Below are 26,546 nucleotides of genomic sequence, written 5' to 3'. Positions count from 1 at the left end.
GCAAGAAATTTGGCTTAACATTTACCAAAGGTTGTTCTATATAGGCCTCTCCCATGAGTAGCTGAATTGTGGTCTTAAAAGAACAAGCTATATAAACAAGCTCCACCTGAACAGCTAAAAGAATGAAAGTGCACTGTAAACTCTGAGCAATAATACCAGACATTAATGCTATAGTTATTGCTTTTATGAGATATTACTAGTTATGCTACCTAATCTGAAAGCATTTTTCTTTGGAAATTAAGTACTTCCTTGATTCAATTTGGTCTTGTAACATCCAATATAAGTCTCCTGACAGGAAGGGATAATTTTTGAATGACATCAAATAAAATTAAAATCACAATTCTGGAGGAGGTCACCAAACCAGAAACTGAGCTGAACCAGCCAGAAAAATCCTATGGTTAAAAGAGCCTGTCAGAAGTCGGGGATTCTTCGGCAAGTACTCACATTCTGATTCCCCAAAGTCTGCGCACCATCGATGAGACAAGTCACTAGCGTAATAGAATACTTGGCATTTGCCTGGATGAGTGCAACTCTAATAACACTCAAAGGGCTCAACACCATCCAGGACAATGCAGCCTACTCGACGGATATCCCAACCATCACCTAAACATTCAATGCCTCCTCCACTTGTGCATACTAACAGCAGTGCATAGCATATACAAATGCCCTGCAGCAACTCCACAAAGCTTCTTTGACAGTCTTTCCAAAGCCAAATCTCTGGAAGGACAAGGGCAGCAGATGAGTTGCGAACACCACAATCACTGCAAATTACCATTCTGACTTTGAACTATTTTGCCATTCCTTCATTGCAGCCAAGCCAAAATCCCAGAGCACCCTCCCTACCAGCACTGTCGCTGCACCTATACCACATATATTGCAGTGGTTCAGGATGGGCAATAATTGCTGTTTGTGCACATCCGATGAACTAATTTTTATAAACGTTGACTGCATGTAACCACACCTCTTAATAAATTAAAATAGATGCCCGACTTCCGGTTGCGGCTACGCGGAACAAAGTCGCACATTCGGCGGCTCCCACAAAAACAGACTTTTGGGCTCTTTTCAGGGCCCCCAATGGCACTTTTTCGACGTTTCCCGGTGTGGGAAGGAGTCTATAACCACTCCCCGTCAGTATATGGCTTCAACTAGGGGCGGGGCGATAAAAAAGGTGGTGGTGGACCTGAAGAAGGTGCGAGGGAAGAAGGGCAAAATGGCGGCGGGCGGAGACCAGGCAGCGTGGATGCAGTGGGCAGAGGAGCAGCAGGAGGGTATCCAGCGCTGCTTCAGAGAGATTAAAACAGACCTGCTAGAGCTGATGAAGGCTTCTATTGATAAGCTGCTGGAGACACAGACGGGCCGGGGGTGGCGATCCGCGAAGCTCGACAAAAGATCTCTGACAATGAGGACGAGATCTTAGGCCTGGCGGTAAAGGTGGAGGCGCACGAGGCGCTCCGCAAGAAATGGCAGGAGCGGTTCGAGGAGATGGAGAATCGGTCGAGGCGGAAGAATCTGCGGATTCTGGGCCTCCCGGAGGGGCTGGAGGGGCCGGACGTGGGGGCCTATGTGGTCACCATGTTGAACTTGCTGATGGGAGCGGGGTCCTTCCAGGGGCCCCTGGATCTGGAAGGGGCCCATAGAGTGCTGGCGAGGAGGCCCAAGGCTAACGAGCCTCCGCAGGCGGTGCTGGTGAGATTCCATCGGTTCATCGATCGGGAGTGTGCGCTCAGGTGGGCCAAGAAGGAGAGGAGCAGCAGGTGGGAGAACGCGGAGGTTCGAATATACCAGGACTGGAGTGCGGAGGTGGTGAAGAGGAGCGCCGGGTACAATCGAGCGAAGGCGGTGCTGCACAGGAAGGGGGTGAAGTTTGGCATGTTGAAGCCGGCGCGACTGTGGGTTACCTACAAGGACCAGCACCATTATTTTGAGTCTCCGGAGGAGGCGGGGCCTCTGTTCAGGCAGAGAGGTTGGACACAGATGAGGGTCGGGATGGGCGACTGGGGACTGCGGTTGATATGTTATGTTTATTTTTTTTTTCCGAGGGGGGGGGGGGGCTTTGTATTTTCCGGGTTTCTTTTTCTCTGTGTTTTTCTCTTTCGGGTCGGTGAGGGTGGCTGGGGCAGGTTGGGCACTGTTTCGGTTGGGTTGGTCGGGGGGGCGGGGGGGGGGGGGGAGGTAAACGGAACAGGGGGGGGGGGTGGACGGCGGTTAGATGGGGGAGGCCCCCCCCCCCCCCCCCCCCACCCCCCACCCCCGAGTCAGGGGTGAGGGGACCGGGCCTGTAAAAGGAGCTGCGTCAGAGGTGGCGGGGCCTGGTAGGTGGAAAGCACGGGCCTTTTCCCGCGCTGAAGACTGGAGGGGGCGGGGAAGCGAGGGTTGTTTCCCGCGCTTAGAACGGAAGGGGGAGGGGGAGAGCCTATGGATGGGGAACGGGAGAGGGTGTGCCACACAATGGGAGGAGTCGAAGGAGATGCGGGAGTGGCCGGGGTCAGCTGACTTGCGGAAGTGCAATGGGGGGAGTAAATCAGGTAGGATGGGTCTTAGCCGGGGGGGGGGGGGGGGGGAAATCGAGTTGCTGCTGCTATGGTCAAGGAGGAGCTGGAGCGAGTGGGGAGGGGGGGGGGTTTTGAGACGGGGGTATGCCACTCTGGGGAACTGGCCGGGTGTGGGGTGCGGGCGTGTGGCTGGCCGAGGAGGGGTCATGGCTAGTCGGTGGGGGAGGGGGGCGGGTAGCTCCCTGATCCGGCTGATAACCTGGAATATAAGGAGACTGAATGGGCCGGTTAAGCGGGCCTGGGTGTTCGCGCACCTGAAGGGGCTGAAGGTGGATGTGGTTATGCTTCAGGAGACACACCTGAAGGTGGCAGACCAGGTAAGATTGATGAAAGGGTGGGTAGGTCAGGTGTTTCACTCGGGGCTGCATGCCAAAAATGAAGGGGTGGCGATCTTGGTGGGAAAGAAGGTGTCATACGAGGCATCGAGCATTGTGGCAGATAATGGCGGTAGGTACATAATGGTAAGTTGCAGGGAGAGAGGGTGGTACTGATCAATGTGTATGCTCCGAACTGGGACGATGCGGGTTTTATGCGGCGTATGTTAGGTTGGATCCCAGACTTGGAAGTGGGGGGCCTGATAATGGGGAGAGACTTTAACACGGTGCTGGATCCGGCACTGGATCGCTCCAGGTCTAGAACGGGTAGGAAGCCGGTGGGCGGCTAGAGTACTGAGGGGGTTTATGGGAAGGGTGGACCCTTGGAGATTTGCAAGGCCGGGGGCTAGGGAATTTTCATTCTTCTCACATGTCCATAAGGCTTATTCCCGAATCGACTTTTTCATTTTGAGCAGGGCGCTGATAGCAAGAGTAGAGGATACTGAGTATTCGGCAATAGCCATTTCGGACCACGCCCCGCATTGGGTGGACTTGGAGATGGGGGAGGAGAGGGACCAGCGCCCGCTGTGGCGCTTGGAGGTGGGGCTGTTGGCGGACGAGGAGGTGAGCGAGCGGGTCCGAGGAAGTATAGAGAGGTACTTGGAGACCAACGACAACGGGGAGGTCAGAGTGGGGTTGGTATGGGAGGCACTGAAGGCGGTGGTGAGGGGAGAGCTGATCTCCATTAGAGCCCACAAGGAGCGGAGGGAGCGGGGGGGAGAGGTAGAGGCTGGTGGGGGAGATGGTGAGGGTAGACAGGAGGAGGAGCCCGAGGAAGGATTGTTGAGGAAGAGGCGTAGCCTCCAGGCCGAATTCGACCTGGTGACCACCAGAAAGGCAGAGGTGCAGTGGAGGAAGGCCCAGGGAGCGATTTACGAGTATGAGGAAAAGGCAAGCCGGATGCTGGCGCATCAGCTTCGGAAGCTTGACGCAGCTAGGGAGATCGCGGGAGTTAAGGACAGGGGAGGGAGCATGGTGCGGAGTGGGGTTGGCATCAATGGGGTCTTCAGGGACTTTTACGAGGAATTGTACCGATCCGAGCTCCCACGGGAGGAGGGAGGGATGGGCCGCTTCCTGGACCAATTGAGGTTTCCAAAGGTGAAAGAGGGACTGGTGACGGGATTGGAGGCCCAGATTGGGCTGGAGGAGCGAATCAAAGGGATAGGAAGCATGCAGGCCGGGAAGGCACCGGGGCCGGGCGGTTTTCCGGTCAAATTCTATAAAAAATATATGGACCTGTTGGGCCCACTGTTAGTCAGGACCTTTAATGAGGCAAGGGAGAGGGGGGCCTTGCCCCCGACGATGTCCCGGGCACTGATCTCCTTGATCCTGAAGCGGGACAAGGATCCCCTGCAATGTGGGTCTTACAGACCGATTTCCTTGCTAAATGTAGATGCCAAGGTGCTGGCGAAGGTCTGAGCCACGAGGATTGAGGATTGTGTGCCGCAGATCATCCATGAAGACCAGACAGGATTTGTGAAAGGGAGACAGTTGAACGCAAATGTGCAGAGGCTTTTGAACGTTATCATGATTCCGGCGAGGGAGGGGGAGGCGGAGATAGTGGTGGCGATGGACGCTGAGAAAGCCTTTGATAGGGTAGAGTGGGGGTACCTATGGGAGGTGCTGAAGAGGTTCGGGTTTGGGGAGGGGTTTGTCAGGTGGGTTAGGCTGTTGTATGAGGTCCCGATGGCGTGTGGCGCCACAAACAGGAGGAGGTCCGAGTACTTTCGGTTGCACCGAGGGACGAGACAGGGGTGTCCCTTATCCCCCCTGCTCTTCGCACTGGCGATTGAACCCCTGGCTATGGCACTGAGGGAGTCAAAGAACTGGAGGGGGTTGGTGCGGGGTGGGGAGGAGCATAGGGTGTCACTTTATGCGGACGGCCTGCTGCTGTATGTGGCGGACCCGGTGGGAGGAATGCCGGAGGTAATGAGGATTCTTAGGGAATTCGGGACTTTTCGGGGTACAAGCTCAACATGGGGAAGAGCGAGCCGTTCGTAGTTCATCCAGGGGACCAGGAGAGGGGGATTGGCGAGCTCCCACTAAAAAGGGCGGAGAGGAGCTTCAGGTATTTGGGGGTCCAGGTGGCCAGGAGCTGGGGGGCCCTGCATAGGCTTAATTTTACAAGGCTGGTGGAGCAAATGGAGGAGGAGCTCAAGAGGTGGGACGCGTTGCCGCTGTCCTTGGCGGGTAGGGTGCAGTCAATCCCAAGGTTTTTGTTCCTGTTCCAGTGCCTCCCCGTGTTTATCCCGAAGGCTTTTTCCAGGCGGGTTAACAGGAGTATAATGGGGTTTGTGTGGGCGCGAGGGACTCAGAGGGTGAGAAGGGTGTTCCTGGAGGGGAGTAGAGATGGGGGAGACTGGCGCTGCCCAACCTCTGTGCGGCGATGGTGCGCAAGTGGGCGATGGAGGGGGAGGGGCTGCAGTGGAGGCGGCACAGTGGCGGGGGGGGAAGTTGGGGCCTCGGCGTGGACCCCATTACGGGGGAACCACCGGTTCGCCCCAGGAAGAACAGGTGGAGGATTTTCGGGAAGGCACAGGGCAGGGATACGAAAGTTGGGGGACCTGTTTGTGGACGGGAGGTTCGCGAGCCTGGGTGAGCTGGAGAAGTACGGGCTCCCCCCGGGGTAAGGGCATTTGCCAGACGGCAGGTGGTGGAATTCCAGCGGCTACTGCCACACACAGTACAGGGGCAGTGTGCTCTCGGGGGTGTGGGTGGGAGTGGGGAAGATCTCGGAAACTTACCAGGTGATGCAGGAGGAGGAGGAGGCCTCGGTGGTGGAGGTAAAAGGTAAGTGGGAGAGGAGTTGGGAGAGGAAATTGAGGATGGGACGTGGGCAGATGCCCTGGGGAGGGTGAACTCATACTCATCGTGCACGAGGCTCAGCCTCATTCAGTTTAAGGTGCTGCACGGGGCACACTTGACCGGGACAAGGATAAGCCGTTTTTTTGGGGGGTGAGGACAGGTGTGTTCGGTGCTCAGGGAGCCCAGCAAATCACACCCAAATGTTCTGAGCATGCCCAGCGCTGGAGGAATTTTGGAAGGGCGTAGCAAGGACGGCGTCGAGGGTGGTAGGATCCAGGGTCAAACCGGGCTGGGGGCTCGCAATATTTGGGGTGGCAGAGGAGCCGGGAGTGCAGGAGGTGAAAGAGGCCAGTATTCTGGCCTTTGCGTCCCTGGTAGCCCGGAGAAGGATTCTTCTTCAGCGGAAAGATGCGAGGCCCCCAAGCGTGGACTTTCTGGCAGAACGATAGACATTGGTCAATGGCAGCAGCAGCTCGGGGGGGGGGGGTTACTTTATTATTGTTTCTGTTATTTACACTGAAGGGTCTGAGGCGGTGTATATACCTGTTGTGTTAAGTCGGGGTGTTAATGTTAATTTATTATTTATGTACCCGGGGGGGGGGGGGGGGGGGTATGGGGGGTTGCTTTTCTAGATTGTGTTTTGTACTTAACTCTGTTGGGTTCTTTTTTTTTCTTCTCATTTTGTTATTGATATTTTATGAAAACCTTTAGTAAAAATTATTTTTAAAAAAAAATTAAAATAGATGTTGCCAACACATTGCAACTGCATACAAAACTGTGTCTATAGACACTGATTTGACCCTAAAGCTGTGATTTTTGAAAACAAGTATGCATTTGATCTAGAAGTAGGATATCAGTGTAATGAGTAGATAGAGCCCATGTGAATGGGAACAGGAGAAAGTCACTCAGCCACTCATGCCTCTTCGGTCATTCGAACAGATTATATCTGATCTGTACCTCAATTTCATTTACCCACATTTACTCCATATCCCTTGATAACTTTACCAAACAAAGAATTGTCAGTCCTGGAAATTTTCAATTGATCCAGCACCTATATCGTTTTGCATAAAATAATTCAAAATTTCCATTCACCTTTGGGTGAAAGGGTCTTCCTGATTTGATTCTTCAATGACCCAGCTCCAACTTGGGTATCGTACCCTTTGTTCCAGGTGCCCCCATTAGCTGAAATAACTTCTCTCTAACTCGCCCATCACAGCTTCTATCTTAAATGTAATTAAATCAACACCAAGACTTCTAAACTCACGGATTAAAAGTCAACATTGCAGGAACTGTGGTATTTAAAGCTCTAGTACTGTTTTGATCAAGACTTTTCTCAGGTGTTTCTTCCTCATATTAACTTACCAGATATACATATAAAATAGTTAAATATTTGTAGAAACACTTCATTAAACAAAAAGCTCTCCTTATTCATCATTATTGGTCATCGTACATAGTAGTTGTCATGAACAGATGCAATATTAATTTAATTATTAAATAAAATCTAAACTATAGGGAAAAAAAAAAAAAAAAAAATCAATAATTTTATATAACACCTTCAACATAGTAAAACATTCCAAGGTCCTTCTCTGAAGCATTACAAACCAAATTTTGCCAGCGAGTCACATAAGGAGATGATCAAAAGCTTGGTCAAGGAGATAGTTTTTAAGGAGTGTCTTGAAGAAAAAAGTAGAGAGAGAGAGAGAGAAATAAATTCAAGAGTTAAGGGCAAAGACAGCTGAATGCACTGCCACCAATATTGCAGGAATTAAAATGGGGGTTGTACAAGGTGCCTGAACTGGTGCAGCACAGAAATCATGAGAGTTATAGGATTGAAGAAATTTGCAGAGGGAGAAGCGGTGAAGCCATGGCAGTACCTGCAAATAAGGTTGACAGTTTTAAAATTGAAACCTAACCTGACCAGGAGGCATTGAGAGCACGGGAGTGGCGGGTGAACAAGACTTGGATTCAGGCAGTAGAGATTTGGATGAGTTTGAGTTTATGGAGGATGGAAGATAGGAGGCCAGCCAGGCGAGCATATGAATAGTCAAGTATAGAGGTAACAAAGATGAGGGTTTCAGCAGAGGGTGAGCTTTCAGTGAGGCAGAATCAGGCATTGTTACGGAGATGGAATTATCTTGATGATGGTGGGATGTTGTGGCCTAAAGCTCATTTCAAGATCAAATACAAAAATAAAATTGGATATGGTGCAATTCAAGCCTCAGGCAGTTTCCAGAGAGTGATGGAGTCAGTAGCCAGGGAATGACCTTGCGCCAAGGACGGTAGACAACAGCTTTGGCCTTGCCAATATTTAGTTGGAGGCAATTTCGGTTTAGCCAACACCTCTCCAAATTACTATCCAAGTCTCACACCATCCTGACAAATTGCCATCTCTTCATGTCTCTTGTCAAAACCCAGAACTCCCTTCTAATAACAGTCTGGGGGTACCTGACCAAATGAACTGCAGTGGTTCAAGAAGGCAGTTCATTATTCTCAAGAGCTATTAGGAATGGGCAAAATGCTGGCTTTGCCAGAGAAGCTCACATCGCAATAGCAAATTTAAAAAAGGCCGACAGTTTACAGACAGTCCAGTTTTCAAGAGAGATGGTGGTCGTCGGCATACATGTCAAAGTCTTACCAAGTGCACAGTTTCACTGTTGGCGAGTGGTGGGAGGCTTGCCCAACGCTCATTTTCCAATTCCTCCATTACTTGATTCATGGCACTTTTCAACCAAGTATCTACAGCAACCCCAATCTGTCGCAGTAACTCAATCGTGCTTCTGCCTTTAGCTTAACTGTCTGCAAAAACATTTACAATGATTAAAAAAATATTTAATTTAAACAAATTATTAATAAACATACCTTCAGTACAGTGGAAAGCAATTTAAACAAAGTTATTTTATGATTAGTTGCCAGCTAAGTAATGTTGGTGATATAAATCCATTTCCAGCATCATTCTACTAGCCAGTTAATTTATGTGATGTAGCTGTGGTTTTCAATCTGTTTATTGATCTTCGCAGATAATGACTTTACAAAAGAAAATCACCACCTGGTACAAGCCCTGCCCGTCATGCTATAGATTATACAATATTTAAACCAACGGAGGACTAATAACAAATGCTTTAAGTTTTCAGAAAATGAGAACTAGGCACTTGAATGAGACACCAAATATCACCGCATTCATTGCATCTTCTTTCTTAAAAGTTTTTTCTTGAAAATCTAAACTCTCAATTTTCATTTCCTCCACCACTTCGACAAATTTAAAAAAAAATTTTTTTTATTAAAGGTTTTCATAAAATATCAATAACAAAATGAGAAAGAAAAAGAACCCAACAGGGTTAAGTACAAAACACAATCTAAAAAAAGCAACCCCCCCAAACCCCCCCGCCCCGTACATAAATAATAAATTAACATTAACACCCCGACTTAACACAACAGGTGTATACACCCCTCAGACCCCCCAGTGTCGAACAAAGAACAAAGAAATGTACAGCACAGACAGGCCCTTCGGCCCTCCAAGCCCGTGCCGACCATGCTGCCCGACTAAACTACAATCTTCTACACTTCCTGGGTCCGTATCCCTCTATTCCCATCCTATTCATTTATTGTCAAGATGCCCCTTAAATGTCACTATCGTCCCTGCTTCCACCACCTCCTCCGGTAGTGAGTTTCCAGGCACCCACTACCTCCTGCGTAAAAAACTTGCCTCGTACATCTACTCTAAACCTTGCCCCTCTCACCTTAAACCTATGCCCCCTAGTAATTGACCCCTCTACCCTGGGGAAAAGCCTCTGACTATCCACTCTGTCTATGCCCCTCATAATTTTGTATACCTCTATCAGGTCTCCCCCTCAACCTCCTTCGTTCCAGTGAGAACAAACCGAGTTTATTCAACCGCTCCTCATAGCTAATGCCCTCCATACCAGGCAACATTCTGGTAAATCTCTTCTGCACCCTCTCCACCTCCTTCTGGTAGTTGTGGCGACCAGGATTAAACACTATACTCCAAGTGTGGTAAATAACATAAACAGAAATAAAGTAACCCTCCCGCACCCCCCCCCCCCCCCCCCCCCCCCCCCCACCCCCCGAGCTGCTGCTGCCATTGACCAATGTCTATCGTTCTGCCAGAAAGTCTAAGAATGGTTGCCACCGCCTAAAAAAACCCTTGTACCGACCCTCTCAAGGTGAATTTCGCCCTCTCCAATTTAATGAACCCTGCCATATCGCTGATCCAGGATTCACGCTTGGGGCCCTCGCATCCTTCCACTGAAAGGAGAATCCTTCGCCGGGCTACAGGGGCGCAAAGGCCAGAATTCCGGCCTCTTTCGCCTCCTGCACTCCTGGCTCCTCTGCCACCCCAAATATTGCGAGCCCCCAGCCCGGTTTGACCCTGGATCCTACCACCCTCGACACGGTCCTTGCTACGCCCTTCCAAAATTCCTCCAGCGCTGGGCATGGCCAGAACATATGGGTGTGATTTGCTGGGCTCCCTGAGCACCTAACACACCTGTCCTCACCCCCAAAGAACCGGCTCATTCTTGTCCCGGTCATGTGTGCCCTGTGCAGCACCTTAAACTGTATGAGGCTGAGCCTCGCGCACGAAGAGGAAGAGTTCATCCTCCCTAGGGCATCTGCCCACGTCCCCTCTTCGATCTCCTCTCCCAACTCCTCCAATATGTCCAGTGATTACTGCTTAAAGGTATATGGAGGGCATAAAGCAACATCAAGATTGGACTAACCTATAGTAGTTTTCATCATGCCCACTGTTCCAGTTTCTAAACAAACATATATTCTGTTTTATAGAAACATATAATCTCTTCATTGATTGCTATGTTGGTTAAGAGAAGGGAGGATCACCTTTCTGAAGCTGGCTAGTTTTGTATCATGATGATCTTTAGTTTCACAGTTGGAGCTTAAGTTGGAAACTTCTGTCTATAAGATTTGTACATTTTAAACAACAAGGTAACCTCATGCCCTCAATATGCTTTTCTCCTGAAAAAGGGGCACTGTTTATTTCTGGGTCTTCTTTCATAACTTGGATTCAACAAATCTAAGAATCACCCGCAATTAAAATATATTAATGTTCCTTTGAAGAGAGATTTTATCTGTTTCAGAGAGTTCCTGCGCAAGTTAATCATTTCCTGAAGGTTTAATTACAAACACCATGCTCAATTAATTTTAAGAAGAACCGGTACTTTGGTTTCTTTTAGTTTTGTGGCTACTGACTGTTCTTTGGGGACTGTCCAAAGCACAGACTCCCACTGAACCAATAGAGCAACTCCAGAATATTCATAAAATGGTGCTTCTCTATTAAAAGGTTACAGTTAGATCCATCTTTGCTAAGTTACACTTATTTATTACTGCTAAAAGTTTGTACATTTTACTGCCTCGGTTTACACACCCAGATTTTAAAAATAGTCTTTTCAGTGAAGCTTAATATACTCATTATCACTGTTGTACACTATGGTAACAGCAAAGGTAATAACCAAATCTAACAATGTATGATTCCTATTTTAATAGCTAAAGTATTCAATTTTTAAAATAAATTTAGATTACCCAATTATTTTTTCCAATTAAGGGGCAATTTAGCATGGCCAATCCACCTACTCTGCACATTTTTGGGTTGTGGGGGCGAAACCCATGCAGATACTGGGAGAATGTGCAAACTCCACACGGACAGTGACCCAGAGCCGGGATCGAACCTGGGACCTCAGCGCCGTGAGGCAGCTGTGCTAACCACTGGGCCACCATGCTGCCCACAGCTAAAGTATTCTTGATGGAACTGAAAGTAAGGAGTATAAACATACGCACATGTACACAAACACACATTCCAAAAATAACATGACCTATATTTTCCACTCATTGTATTTACTATAATTAACAAAGAAACAAGCAAATAAAATTTGTTCTTTCTTTTTGAAAGTTCCTGTTGTATTTTGCTTTCAGATATCCCTTACCTCTGCCTTCCGGATAGTTTCTCTAGCCTCTTCTAATTTTTGTTCCAATTCAATTCGACCTTGTTCTGAGACAACAGTTCCATGTGCCTTTAGATCTTCCAGGGTCTATAAAGTCAAACAGATCAAATTATTAATATATAAATTAATTGGGTCAAGTATGTGATTCGATTTTGTCAAAAATTGGAAGGAAAACTACAGAGCCAAACATGATGAGTCAGTGTGCCACCAAATCAATCACATGACTTAGATATATCTGATAGGAATATGCTTTAAAGGAGAACGAAAACCATGTTGTTGGAATGTGAATAATCTGGTCTCATGTTGAGGATAATGGAGTTGGGTACACAGGGGCTTGTAGTACAGATTAAGTTCTTAAGTGAATTTAAATAATTTTTCCAAACACAACATCAACTGGAACAACTCTAACTTTTGGTCAGACTGGTATATTCTGTCCAGAACACAGATAAGCTCATTTAATTAAAATTGAATAGAATGTTTGCATTTTTCACTTACCCTCTGACTATGGATGATTGTTTTATGCTCTCGTGCTACACGTGTTGCCCACTTACGAGCTTCCTTATTAAGGCTGTGCTCTTCAGTGGTCCCAGATTCATACTCCAATTGCCGACTCTGTAATATTTAGTGCTACTTGTTAACAGGGTGACAGAAATGACGATAACCATGGACACAAACTTGTTGGTTCCTTTGTGAAATCTGTTTGCATCCAATAAACCCTTTAATGCCAATTCGCTAACAATGTGCTGTTTTAATCTGTGTCTTACTTACCAACGAATATTAGAATTTATTTTGCTAAATTTAAGAGAATATGCAGAAGAACACGAGGGATTTCTGGAATTGTGGTGGGGAAATTGATTCACAAGTACCACATTGTGAAAAGACAAAATTATTATATTTTGAGAAATATACTGTAATTTCATAAATTAACGCTTAGGAGATGGGTAGAATATGGTGTTTCTTTTATGTAAATCACCAATCATCAAAGTATATCCTTTATTAATTACAGTGGAAAGCATGAGCACTGGAGGATGGCTAAGGTAAGATGGGACATTTTATAAATACAATTTGCTGGCCCCTTTTGTTAAGTAATTCACATAAGGAGTGCAAATCCAGCCATGTAATAAGACTTTTCCATGTGTGTTGTAAAATTTGATTAGAAATTAAAAATATAAACATAAACAACTACAGTTGTTCTTCTGCTTACTCGCTTGAATTTCAATACTAAATCTACTGATCAAAGCAAATGGGAAATTAGCAAGCTTTATTGTACACCAGTAGCATGCAAAAGCACCAGGCTCTATCACCATCTATCATCAATAATCCAGATTAGATTTTTCGATAGGAAACAAGCAGAATTATTCACCGTATTCTCTAATAATACAAATCTTTATTGCCACAAGCAGGCTTACATTAACACTGCAATGAAGTTACTGTGAAAAGCCTAGTCGCCACACTCTGGCGCCTGTTCGGGTACACAGATGGAGAATTCAGAATGCCTAATTCACCTAACAGCACATCTTTAGGGACTTGGGGAGGGGGGGGGGGGGGGAGAAAATCAGAGCACCCGGAGGAAACGCACGCAGACACGGGGAGAACGTACAGACTCCACACAGACAGTGACCCAAACCGGGAATCGAACCTGGGACCCTGGAGCTGTGAAGCAACAGTGCTACCCACTGTTCTTTGGCCGTTCTAATATTCTGGTCCTTGGGTCAAAGAATAATATTCCAGTACGCATTCCCTTAATGATTCCTGAAGAGCAACATTTTGGAAATCTGGTTTTACTCAGGTCTTGCATCCAGTAGGTGCTTGTCACAATCCAAAGACCTTTGTCTCACTCACGATGTCAATTAAAAGGAATTTGTGCCTTCCTCAAGTCAGCTACCTGCTTTAGAGGTCAGGATTACCTTTTCAAGGGCTGGTAACTGATTTGAGGAAGACACACATTTCTTTGAATTGGTTTTGAGTCACACCTTGCATCTTAATATATTGATCAACATTAATATTGATGACTATCACACATAACAAGGAATATTAGAATGTATTGTTAGTAAATTTGCAAAGAGAATATGCAAGAAAGAGATATGTGAGAATTTATTTTTAAGGAGCTATCCTGACTTCTAATTGATCTGCTCTAGCTGATTTGATCGAAGCACCAAATTGCATCATTTGCCATCTTGAAAACGATGCAATTTTACAGCTACACTTCCGCAATAGATTAATACAGAACTTGTAAAATGCACTTGGCCTTATAAATAGCATGTCCTCTGATCTGTCATGAACAGCATCACAGGAGGCTACAAACGTGTACAAAATTCACATTTTAAGTAGAAAGTCAATAAGTTAAAAAGTCATAACTTTCTACGTAATTTATTTATTTTTAAATTGACCCCAGTGACAATTACTAGCAGGAATTTTGACAAATTCAGACAGTTAAAATATTAATTCTGCTCTTCAATACTAAGTTTTCAATAATCCTAACTTTTATTGAATCAAGAGGTCATCTCCTGATATGGTATGATTCTACAGCAACAACTTGCATTTCTATCATACTGTTAAAACTAAAACATCCAAACATGTTTCACTGGAGTGAAGTGGGCAAAAGTTTCCAGTTAACAGCCAGTCACTAAAGTAAATGGTGTGAGAATCATCTTTAAATTGAGTACTATCATAACGTTTCAGCTTTAATCAAATCAAAATTGACACCGAGAGGGGTGAAGAGATTTGGGAGGAATTTCCAGAGATTAGGGCCTCAATGGCTGTTAGCATGATAACCAATGATAGGGGTGAAGGAACTGAGGTGTGCAGAGCACCAGAGTTGATGAATAAAGAATTCTCGGAAGACTGTACAGCTGGAGGAGATTACAGAGAAAAATTGGGGCGAGACCATGGAGGAATTTGAACAAGAGGTTGAGAATTTCATAATTAAGATGTTGGCGAACCGGAGCCAATGTAGGTTTGTGAACACACGGATACTGGATGAACAGATCTTAGTGGCGGTGAGAATATGGAGAGCAGAACTTTGGCCAAAGTGAAACTTACAGACTGATGAAGGCCAATAGAGGACGCATTTGGAAAGTCAAGTTTGGAGGTAATGAAAAGTGTAAAAAATATTTTAAATAACGTGAAATGGACGAACAACAATGTAGTTCGCTCCTAAAAAATCCTAAAATACTGTCCCCACCCAACATTCTTCCTCAAAATTAAACCATTGAAAACTTTTATTCAAATTAAATTACATCATCCTGTTTCATTGGAGATTTGGGGAGCTGCAAATTTATTGAGATTCTTAACTGCAAAGTGGGCAAGAGTTTCCAGTTAACAGCCAGTCACTAAGTAAATGGTGTGAGAATCATCTTTAAATTGAGTACTATCATAACGTTTCAGCTTTAATATAGATGTTTAATAAATAAATGTTTACATTTTGCTTGTAACCTCCTGGAGGAAGTTACTGGATTTTGAAATCAAGGATTTGATATATATCTCTAGCATTAAAATAAATTAAAGGATCTGTATAAAACATGTTTCAGTCAGATTAGTTTCTAACAAAAGTGACAACTGAATGTCAAGATTTACTCCAGGAAAATAATGGAACAAAAGCTGCCATCTGAATGCTAACCCTAGTCAAGTGTAAAAATATGCAAGAATTGGAGATAATTATCTCCACTTTAGACAGACTGCAAAGTTTAAGGTATGCATTCATTTAGCAGAAGTCAAATTGGCAAAATTAGTTCATTTCAGCTTGTGATGCTCTGCTCTTCATGAATAAGGAGACAATTTCAACCTTTTACCAAGAAAACTCAGATTTCTAAAGGTGACGATATATAAAATGGGAGTCAGAAAGAGGGAATACACTAAATCGGTTTCTGCTCAAGTTATATTCACCTTCACTTGATATTTTTGATTTGTTTCCCCCCGTTACAGATCCAAATTACTTTATGGCATTAACGCAATTTTAAAAATTAGCAATACCTTTCAGCAATTCAACACAACAATTCTGGTCAATAGTTTTAAAAAAATATTTTAACTAGTTTACACCAAACGAATCTCTGACCTGTCATCCAACATAAAACTCGAAATATTATCCAGTAATAAGTCACTGAAGTTAAACTGTGCAATCTTTGTCAATTATACCCTGATCCTTGGCACCAGTCCATACACGTTAGGTATTAAATTGTAAGCTTAAGGGTAGAGTGGAAATCTGTATCACAATTTTCAATAATCATTTCTATAATATTATTATAAAGAATTTCTAATTATACCGTTGTATATTTTTTGATGCTATAACAATGTTAGCTTGAAATACTGGGGCTGCAGATTATGCTGCTCACAAGTTTCATTACCCACTTATTCTCCATGTATCAAATGGTCTGACAAAAATCTAACAGGATGCTTTGCGCGAACCAGGCTTCAACACTGACCCTTGCATGGAAAACTGATGGGCTAGATTAGGAATCAGATATGAAAATAGATTTCTATAAAAGAGGAAAATGTAAGTAATCCACCAAAAGGTGGCAATTTCAGACAGGTATCATTGTAACTAGAAATACATTGGCGATGCCCTGTGGTGATACCCTTGTGCTTAATCGCTTAAGAGTGCACTGATAATCTTTGCAAAATAAAAATAAAAATCAAGAAACATTTAAATCAACTTCATCTAAAACTGGGTCACCAATAGATTAGGAAACAAGATACTTGACCAGTTGGCAACAAGCTCAATTCCATTTATCATCTTGCTAGGTTATGCATCCATGCAAGTAATAAGAGTGCAACATGACATCATATGCCACAGGATTGTGATACAAAATATGAGAAGATAGATAAATTATGACCAATGGCTTTTAACAAGGAACAATCATATGACATACTTATAGGGTATCCCAAACAGTGCCAAATTTACTAAAGCAATTGATCAATTCAAGCTTTTAAAGCTGGATATGTTTTAGTTTGATTTTAAGGGCCTAATTTTAATGCTATGGAAGCAAAAGCTTTTTGAATGTGGCAAAACCAGGCCCCAAACATCAATTTACAAACTGTCACCATTTGTGCACTGGTGATAAGCTGGTACAACTATCAGGAACGGTCATTGTTGCTGATCAAAAGATGCAGAATTGTTTTACGCATGCACACCAAACCACACCACAGGACACAAAGTACACAAAGACTGTGTGTACCTCTGCTAAAGTCATTCGCAAAGTGCTGACGGGTGAGAGGTCTATGTCCACAAGCTGCACTGTATTAAAACTCTGAGCAATGAAAACATTAATAGGACAAAATGAACATTAGCTTTGACATACAGTTGTTAGGGAAAAAAACAGCTCATCTACAAGTAGCCGCTGGATTACTTAAGGCGCTTTAAACATTTATCAGCACACATGCAAAACATCCACGAAACAATACAGCATTACCACTAACTAAAAGTTAACAAAGGAAAAGAAAGTTTCTAAAGCAAGAGATTAGGGGTGCATCTGCAATAAATAACAATTTAGCAACTTGGACAACAGCAATGAATTTTGCGTTCAGGTAAATGAATGAATCATAAATCAATGAAACACATTATTTTTCCAGATATCCTTGCGCTCTGAGAATGTAAAGACACTTTAGTTTAAAGTAGACGTAGGTCAATATATTTGTAAGTAATCATGGTAAAATGATGAAAAACAAAGATCAGTTTTTAGAAGAATAACCGAAGCATCTGATAAAGGAACATAACATAAAACAACAAGGTGTGTTAGTACATTTTCCAGAACATTTTAACAGTTGATGTATTTTCTAGCAATTTGTTTCAGAGTAGATATAGAAAGGAAGGCTGCTAGAATGAAAAACTTTCCTCCAAAAGCCATAAGACAAACAACAATGTATTAATTTGATACACAAACAAAATACCGCAGATGGTTGAATTGGAAATAAAAATGAAAATCAGGCAGCATCTGTGAAGTGAGAAACAGGGCTAATGTTTCAGATCTCTGACCTCTCACCAGAACTGGAGAAACTTCGAAATGTACTAGGTTTTAGCAAGTGAAAGTGGAAAAAGCACGGGCGGCACGGTAGCACAGTGGTTAGCACGGTTGCTTCACAGCGCCAGGGACCCAGGTTCGATTCCTGGCTTGGGTCACTGTCTGTGCGGAGTCTGCACGTTCTTCCGGTGTCTGCGTGGGTTCCCTCCGGGTGCTCCGATTTCTTCCCACAGTCCAAAGATGTGCAGGTTAGGTAGATTGGCCATGCTAAATTGCACTTAATGTCCAAAAAGATGAGGTGGGGTTACTGGGTTACAGGAATAGGGTGGAGGTGTGGGCTTAAGTAGTGTGTTCTTTACAAGGGCCGGTACAGACTCAAAGGGCTGAATGGCATCCTTCTGCACTGTAAATTCTATAATTCTATGATTATAGAAGGGAATGTCTGTGCTCGTATGGGGGAAGGAAAGATTAAATTATAAACATTACAATTTCCTTGTTTTTGCACCATAAAACATGTGGGGCTGGATTTTTTGGCCGCGCTTGCCACAAGATCACCATGGGTAAGACGGGAACCATGCAAAGATCCGTTGACCTCAGATGGGAATTTCTGGTTGCCAGGTGGGTGTAGCCAAAACATTCCCCCTGTTGTCAATTAATTTTTGCTGTCCTTCACTAACTTTTCCTTTTGATCTCCTTCCCACACTCCCACTTTTCACTTGCTCAAAAGCTATTACATTTTCTAGTTCCGCAAAAGATCACAGACCTGAAATATTAACTGTTTCGTTCTGCAAAGATGCTGACTGACGCGTGTTTTTCCAGAATTTTAAGTTTTCATGCCATTAATTTGGATAGTCTCAAAGCAGGTTTTTATGGAGCCAGAGTGAAAAAAGGCAGAATTCACCATGAAAGAGGCACTCTCAGTCAGAAGGTTGCTCGTGTAGGATTTAGAAAAAATCACATGTGTACAGAAGGTGACCTTTGGCGATGGAGCTCAATAGAGGAAACGTCACTCCACTTCGCAGATGCTAGGTCTGAACTGTTGATGTAAACAGCGAATATCAAAAACAGAAGGAAAAAAAGGGAGTGATCATGATCAAACCTAAAGGAATCTGGTCAGCTTTGAGCAGATATCATGACAAATCGGTTTAATTTGCAGTGGATATAGAACTGCAGGACACAAGTACAAAATTCACATCAAAAGGAAGTTGGAGATTAGAATAAAATTTTGTTTCCACAGCACAGCAGGACAAACTTAAATTTGAAAGGAAGTTGGGCCAATATCTTGACAAGGTGGCTGAAGAATTGGAGATACCAATAAATAATAGCACTGCTTGATTTGCTTTTTAAGAGGATGTAGTAAGGAATTCAATGCTTCTTAAATTAGGCCAACAATATATGGTGATGCGTAAAGTGGTTGTATGGATATAAGATTGATTCAGAGACAAGAAGCAAAGGATGGTGATGGGTGCATGTATTTCAGACTGGAAGTTGGTGTACAGGAGTGTTCCACAAGGGTCTGTTTTCAGGCGAATATGCATAAATGATCTAGACTTGGTGCATGATGCAGCATTATAAAGTTTGAGGAAGATACAATACTCGACAATGTGGTAGTAATAAAGATAGTTGTAGACTTCTAGGTAAGTAGATGGATAAAAGGCTGATGAATGGAGTTCAACATGGAGAGGTGTGAAGTGATACACTTTGGGAGGGCTAATATGGAAGCCAGTATTAACAATAATCTTTATTAGTGTCACATCACAAGTAGGCTTACATTAACACTGCAATGAAGTACTGTGAAAATCCCCCAGTCGCCACACTCCAGCGCCTGTTCGGGTACACTGAGGGAGAATTCCGAATGTCCAATTCACCAAACAAGCATGCCTTTCGGGACTTGAAGGAGGAAGTCGGAGCACCCGGTGGAAACCCACGCAAACATGGGGAGAACGTGCAGACTCCACACAGACAACGACCCAAGCCGCAAATCAAACCCGGGTCCCTGGAGCTGTGAAGCAACAGTGGTAACTACTATGCTACCGTGCTGTCATACTTTAAATGGCAAGATTTCTTTTAAAAATAAACATTTTATTGAGGTATTTTTTGGTATTATAACAACAACACAATAAACAATGTACATGAAACTATAAACATAGTGCAAAAGTAGTCTCCCTCCCTTACAGGTCCCACCAATTATTAACCCCCTACTCTAAGCTAAGCTAAACTAAACCCCCCCCCCCCCCCCCCACTTCTGCTGACGAATAATTTTCCGGGAAGAAATCAACGAACGGTTGCCACGTCCGGACGAACCCCAACAGTGACCCTCTCAAGGCGACCTTCATTTTCTCCAAACAGAGAAAGCTAGCCATGTCCGATAGCCAGGTCTCCGACTTCGGGGGCTTTGAGTCCCTCCATGCTAATAGTATCCGTCTCCAGGCTACCAGGGAAGTAAAGGCCAGAACGTCTGCCTCTATCTCCTCCTGGATTCCCGGGTCTTCTGACACCCCAAAAATCGCCACCTCTGGACTCAGCGCCACCCTTGTTTTTAACACCGTGGACATGACACCTGCAAACCCCTGCCAAAATCCCCTAAGCTCCAGACATGCCCAGAACATGTGGACATGGTTCGCTGGTCCTCCCGCACATTTTGCACACCTGTCTTCCACCCCAGAGAATCTGCTCATCCGGGGCCACTGTCATGTGAACCAGGTGAACGACCTTAAACTGTATCAGGCTGAGCCTGGCACATGTTGCGGACGCGTTGACTCTACTCAACGCGTCCGCCCATAGACCATCCTCTATCTCTCCCTCCCACTTGTGCTTCAGCTCCTCGATCTGCGTCTCCTCTGACCCCATAAGTTCCTTGTAAATGTCCGAGACGCTCCCTTCTCCTATCCACCCTCTGGAAACTACCCTGTCCTGAATCCCCCTTAGCGGTAGGAGCGGGAAGGTTGACACCTGTTTATGTAGGAAGTCACTCACCTGCAGGTACCTGAATTTGTTTCCCCTCGCCAACCCAAAGGTCTCCTCCAGCGCCCTCATATTCGGAAAGCTCCCCTCTATAAACATATCCCCCATCCTCCCAATCCCTGCTTTCCGCCATATCCGGAACACCCCCCCATCCATACTTCCTTGGGCAAACCGGTGATTATTACAGATTGGGGACCAGACCGATGCTCCCTCTGCTCCCACACTCAGAGTGGTTGGGGCGTGGAACGCACTCCCAGCTATGGTAGTGAAGTCGGAACTTTCAAGCGGTTATTGGATAGGCATATGGAGTACACTAGAATGATTGTGGGAGTAGGTTGATTTGATCTTAGTTTCAGACTAGTTCGGCACAACATTGTGGGCCGAAGGGCCCATACTGTGCTGTACAGTTCTATGTCTCCTAAATTGCCCCCAGACTCTCAGGGCCACCACCATCACGGGGCTGGTGGAGCACCGTGTCGGGGGGAACAGCAGAGGCGCAGTTACCAATGCCCCCAAACTGGTGCCCTTGCATGAAGCTCGCATGCCAACCCCTCCAACACCACCCACTTCCTGATCATGGCTATATTTGCCGCCCAGTAATAGTTACTAAAATTTGGCAACGCCAGTCCGCCCTCTCCCCGACTCCGCTCAAGCATTACCTTCCTTACCCGCCCAAACAAAGCCAGAGATCACTTTGTTGAACAGTTTAAAAAAGGACTGTGGAATAAAGACGGGGAGACATTGATACACGAACAGGAATCTCGGGAGGACCGTCATCTTCACCGTCTGCACCCTCCCAGCTAATGACAATGGGAGCGCGTCCCATCTCCGAAAATCGTCCTTCATTTGATCTACTAGCCGGGCCAGATTTAATTTATGCAGCCGGTCCCATTCCCGCGCCACTTGACTGCCTAGGTACCTAAAGCTTCCCCCTACTAATCTAAACGACAGCTCCCCCAATCGCCTCTCCTGTCCCCTCGCCTAGACCGCAAACATCTAATTTTTCCCCATATTTCGTTTATACCCCGAAAACCGGCCAATTTCCCCTAGAATCCTCATGATTTCTTCCATCCCCTCGAATGGATCCCATACATACAGAAGCAGGTCGTCTGCATGGACCGGGACTCTGTGCCCCCCCCCCCCCCCCCCCCAAAAAATCCGTCCCAGTACCTCCCACAGATAATCCCATTCTACACGATCAAAAGCCTTTTCTGCATCCATTGCGATCACTATCTCCAACTCTGAACCTTCCTGGGGCATCATGATCACATTTAACAACCTTCTTACATTGGCCACCAACTGCCTACGCTTAACAAACCCCGTCTGGTCCTCCCCAATAACGTCCGGACACAATCCTCAATCCTGGAGGACAACATTTTGGCCAGCAGTCTGGCGTCCACATTCAACAGGGATATTGGCCTGTAGGACGCACACAGCTCCAGGTTCTTGTCCCGCTTCAGAATGAGCAAAATCGTGGCCTGTGACATCGTCGGGAGCAGCACCCCTCTTTCCCTTGCCTCATTGAACATCCTCATCAACACCGGCCCCAAACTCCACTGGGTACCTATCTGGCCCCAGGGCTTTACCCGCCTGCATGAGCTTCAGACCCTCCACTATCTCATCCAGCCCGATCGGGGCCCTCAACCCTTCTACCAGCTTCCCGTCCACCTTTGGGAAATTCAGCCCCTCCAAGAAGTGCCTCAACCCCTCCGGCCCCGTAGGGGGTTCCGACCTATACAGCCTACTGTAGAAATCCCTAAACGCCTTACTCAACCCCTACTGAATCTCCAACCAGGTTCCCAGCTCCGTCATTTACTTTCCCAATCTCCCTGGCTGCCTCCCTCTTTCTAAGCTGCTGTGCAAGCGTTCTGCTGGCCTTCTCTCCATACTCATAGATCGGCCCCCTCGCCTTTCTCAGCTGCTCCACCGCCCTCCCTGTGGCTAACATGCTGAACTCGCCTGTAGCCTCCGCTGTTCCCTTAAAAGCCCTGCCTCTGGGGTCTCCGCATACCTCCTATCGATCTGTAGTATGTCCTTAACCAGTCGGTCTGTCTCTGCCCCGTCCACCTTCTCCCTATGGGCCCGTATTGAGATCAGCTCCCCTCTGACCACCGTCTTCAGTACTTCACAGATCATCGCTGCTGAAATTTACCCCGTGTTGTTGACCTGTAGGTAGTTCTGAATACATTTCCTCAGCCGCTCGCACAGCCTGTCAGCCAAAAGTCCCACATCTAACCTCCAGTGCGGACGCTGGTTACTGTCTTTACTAACCTGCAGGTCAACCTAGTGTGGAGCATGGTCTGAGATTGTGATCGCCGAGTACCCCGTGTCCACCACTCCTGCCAGTAAGGCCCTGCTCAAAATGAAGAAATCGATCCGGGAGTACACTTTATGTACGTGAGTAGAAGGAGAACTCCTTCACCCTCGGTTGCCCAAATCTCCATGGATCCACCCCCCATCTGCTCCATGAACCATTTTAGTTCCTTTGCCATTGCTGGCACTCTGCCCATTTTTGAGTTTGACCGGTCCATGCCAGGGTCAATAACTGTGTTGAAGTCCCCTCCCACGACCAAACTGTGCGAGTCCAGGTCCGGTATCTTCCCCAGCATCCTCTTTATAAAAACACCACATTATCCCAATTTGGCGCAAACACATTTACTAATACCACCTGTACCCCCTCCAGTTTCCCACTGACCATAATGTACCGACCTCCCACATCCAAAACTATTCTACCCGCCTCAAACACCACCCGCTTGTTGATCAGGATCGCGACCCCTCTAGTCTTTGAATCCAGTCCCGAGTGAAAGACCTGACTGATCCAGCTTTTCCTCAATCTAATCTGGTCAGTTACTCTAAAGTGCGTCTCCTGCAACATTACCACGTCCGCCTTCAGTCCCCTAAGATGCACGAACACACGTGCCCTCCTGACCGGCCCATTTAAACCTCGAACATTCCAGGTGATCAGCCTAGTTGGGGGGCTCAATTCCCTCCCCCCTTCGCCCATCAGCTATCCCCTTTTTTGGGCCCGCCTCCAGCCCATGCTCCGCGCCTCCACCGGCCTGCCCCCAGGCAGCCTCCGCCCCCAACCTCCTCTGTGTCCCTTAGCCCAAATCCCTCCCTCGTCAGCAGAATATTTCCCCCCCTCTCCCCCCCCTAGTAACAACACTCTGTAACCCAACCCTTTTAATAAACCGAACACATGCACCCCCCCATTGCGCTTCCGTGAGCTAGCCCGCCCAGCTAGCTTGGTGGTCCCCATTCCTGGTGCCGGATAGTCTCCCACCTATTGTTCCCTCCCCACCGCTCATACAAACATACTCCAACATCAAACAATCCCCACACAATTGCCCGACAGAAAAACACCGAAGTCTAAACAAACACACCTCCATCCCCCAACAGTGCAAATGAAAACCTTAACTCACTCACCTCTGCCACTGGTCCCAAATCAATACAGAAGGCATTACAAACAGCTTCCACAAAACGAAAAACAAGAAACTTTTTTTTAAACGGAGAAACAAAAAGAAAAAAAAATATGAACGTTGCAGCAAAGTTCAAAAGTTCTCAGTCCACCACCAGCCTTTTCCTTTTCACGAAGTCCAGCGTGTCCTCAGGAGGCTCGAAATAAAAGTGCTGTTCCTCGTACGTGACCCAGAGGCGGGCCGGATACAACAGTCCGAGCTTCACCTTTTTCTTAAAAAGGATCAACCTAATCTGGTTGAAACCTGCTCTTCTCCTGGCCACCTCCACACTCGGATCTTGGTAGACCCGCAGGATTCTATTGTCCCACTTACAGCTCCATGTCTGCTTGGCCCACAGTAGAATGCGCTCCTTATCCAAGTACCTGTGGAATCTCACCAGCATTGTCCTAGGGGGGTCTCCCGTTCGCGGCTTCCTCGCGAGTGCTCGGTGAGCCCTGTCCACCTCCAAGGGTCGGGAGAATGCCCGATCCCCCAGCAGCTTCTCAAACATATCTGCGATGTATGCCCCAGCGTCCGCTCCTTCGGAGCCCAACGATTCTCAGGTTTTGCCAGCAGGACATATTCTCTAGGTCCTCCACGTTCTTCAGGAGCTTCTTCTGCTGGTCTCTCAGCATCCCCACCTCCAACTCCACCGTAGTTTGATGTTCCTCCTGCTCAGCCAGCGCCTTCTCCACCTTCTGGATCGCCCGATCTTGGGCATCCATCTAAGCTCTAGCCGCTCAACCAACTATTTTATCGGGTCCAAGCAGTCCCGTTTCTGCTTAGCAAAGCCTTCCTGAATAACTTGCATCAGGTGCTCTGTTGACCGCTGGGGTGGCAAACCAGAAGTCCGGTCCTCCGCCATGCTGTCTCCCGCTGCAACTTCAGCCCAAGCCTTCTCTGTCTTTCTGTTTCTGCCATTACGAGCACTTCTAGTCCTTCTCTCCATGCACCGATGTGGGAATTCAGTACACAATTGCCTGTCTTCAGTTTTACAGTTCAAGTCCGGTAGAAAATCGGGGGAAAAGGTCCAAAAGTCCGACCCGACCGGGAGCCACCAAATGTGCGACTTACTCCTTCATAGCCGCCACCGGAAGTCTCAAAATTGCAAGATTTTGAATCGTGTGGATGAGCAGGAAGACCCTGCCGTTGCTATACACAACTCCTTAAAAGTGGCAGGCCAAGTTGATATGGTGGTTTAAAATCATATGGGTTACTGGGTTAATAAATAGGCGGAGAGAACACAAAAGCAAAAAAGATCATGGACACGATTCAGCGGTCAAATATTAAAGCTTGCTTTTGGGTGTGTTTAGCAGGGAGCCCGATTCACCAGTTGTGCCCGGATCAGAGCCAGATGCAACAGTGTTGCTCAATTGCGGCCCATGTTAGAACGTTAAACATCACTGGTTAGGCCTCAGTTGGAATATTATGAACAATTCTGGGCACCATGGGTGTGATTCTCCTACGCACCGGAATCGCGTCCGCGCGGGGGTGGAGAATAGCCGTTCATGCCGGAAATCCAGCGTGCACAATCGACGTGGCACCGGTCGGGGGCCGTTGGGACAGGCCCCCGCGGCGATTCGCCACGGTCAACCGGCCGAACTGTCGCCGGCGTGGTTTACATGTGGTACCACCCGACGGGAGCTGGGACCCTGGTTGGGGCGGGGGGGGGGGGGCCCCGAGGTGGCCAGGCCCGTGATCGGGGGCCACCGCTATCTGGGAGGGACCTACCTTCCTCCGCGCGGGTCCGCTGTGTGGCTCCGCCACGTCGGCGGCGCCCGCGCCAAGGTGGGCCGCCACACGCATGCACGGACCCGCTTGCGGCCACCGTGCGCATGCTATGCCTGGCTAGCAGGGCCCCGCCAACAGCCAGAGCTGCGGGACACACGCCGGGGCTCTGCTAGCCTCCTGGAAAACAGAGAATCACCCCGGACCTTCGAGGAAAAAGTTCGGAGTGCTTCTTGCCCGTTTTCCGGCGGGCGTGGGGGCTTAGTCCCCAGAAGGGAGAATCCCGCCCCATATTTCAGGAAAAACATAAAGGCATTAGAAAGAGTTCAGGACATTTATCAGGGAGGAGGGACTTTAGGAAAGGAAGATAAGTTAGAAAAGTTAGGACTGCTCTCCATGAAGGTAACCTAATATGAGTTTTCAAGATGACGATAGGTTGTAACAAGAGTAGGTAGAGGAAAATTATTCCCTCTGGCAAGTCAATCAATAGTCAGTGTTCAGGTTTAAAATCATTGGCAAAAGATCCAGCGGCATGACGAGGTACTTTTTAAAAATCAGAGTCCACAGGATCTAGAATGTTCTATCTGAAAAGGTGGTAGAAGCTGATTCTATAAAATAATTTTAAAGTGTGAACTATATAGATACAAGACTTATAAGGTTACAACAAAAAGGAGGGGCGTGGAACTAAGTGTGTTTCTTCTTTCAAACACAAGCACAATGGGCACTGGAAGTCTCT

General features: G+C 46.6%; 1 protein-coding gene across 1 annotated transcript in view; it reads right to left on the bottom strand.

Annotated features, from left to right (window-relative positions):
- Positions 1 to 26,546, bottom strand: part of LOC140391992 (F-BAR and double SH3 domains protein 2-like) — a 346,281-nt gene that overhangs the window by 62,165 nt on the left and 257,570 nt on the right. Inside the window, 4 exon segments of the mRNA XM_072477113.1 lie at positions 8,367 to 8,497; positions 8,500 to 8,527; positions 11,686 to 11,790; positions 12,199 to 12,315. Of these exon segments, the coding sequence (XP_072333214.1) occupies positions 8,367 to 8,497; positions 8,500 to 8,527; positions 11,686 to 11,790; positions 12,199 to 12,315 (381 nt within the window).

Source organism: Scyliorhinus torazame, chromosome 15, assembly GCF_047496885.1.
Source record: "Scyliorhinus torazame isolate Kashiwa2021f chromosome 15, sScyTor2.1, whole genome shotgun sequence".
NCBI classification, from domain to species: Eukaryota; Metazoa; Chordata; class Chondrichthyes; order Carcharhiniformes; family Scyliorhinidae; genus Scyliorhinus; species Scyliorhinus torazame.
This window is presented reverse-complemented; position numbering and strand designations above follow the sequence as displayed.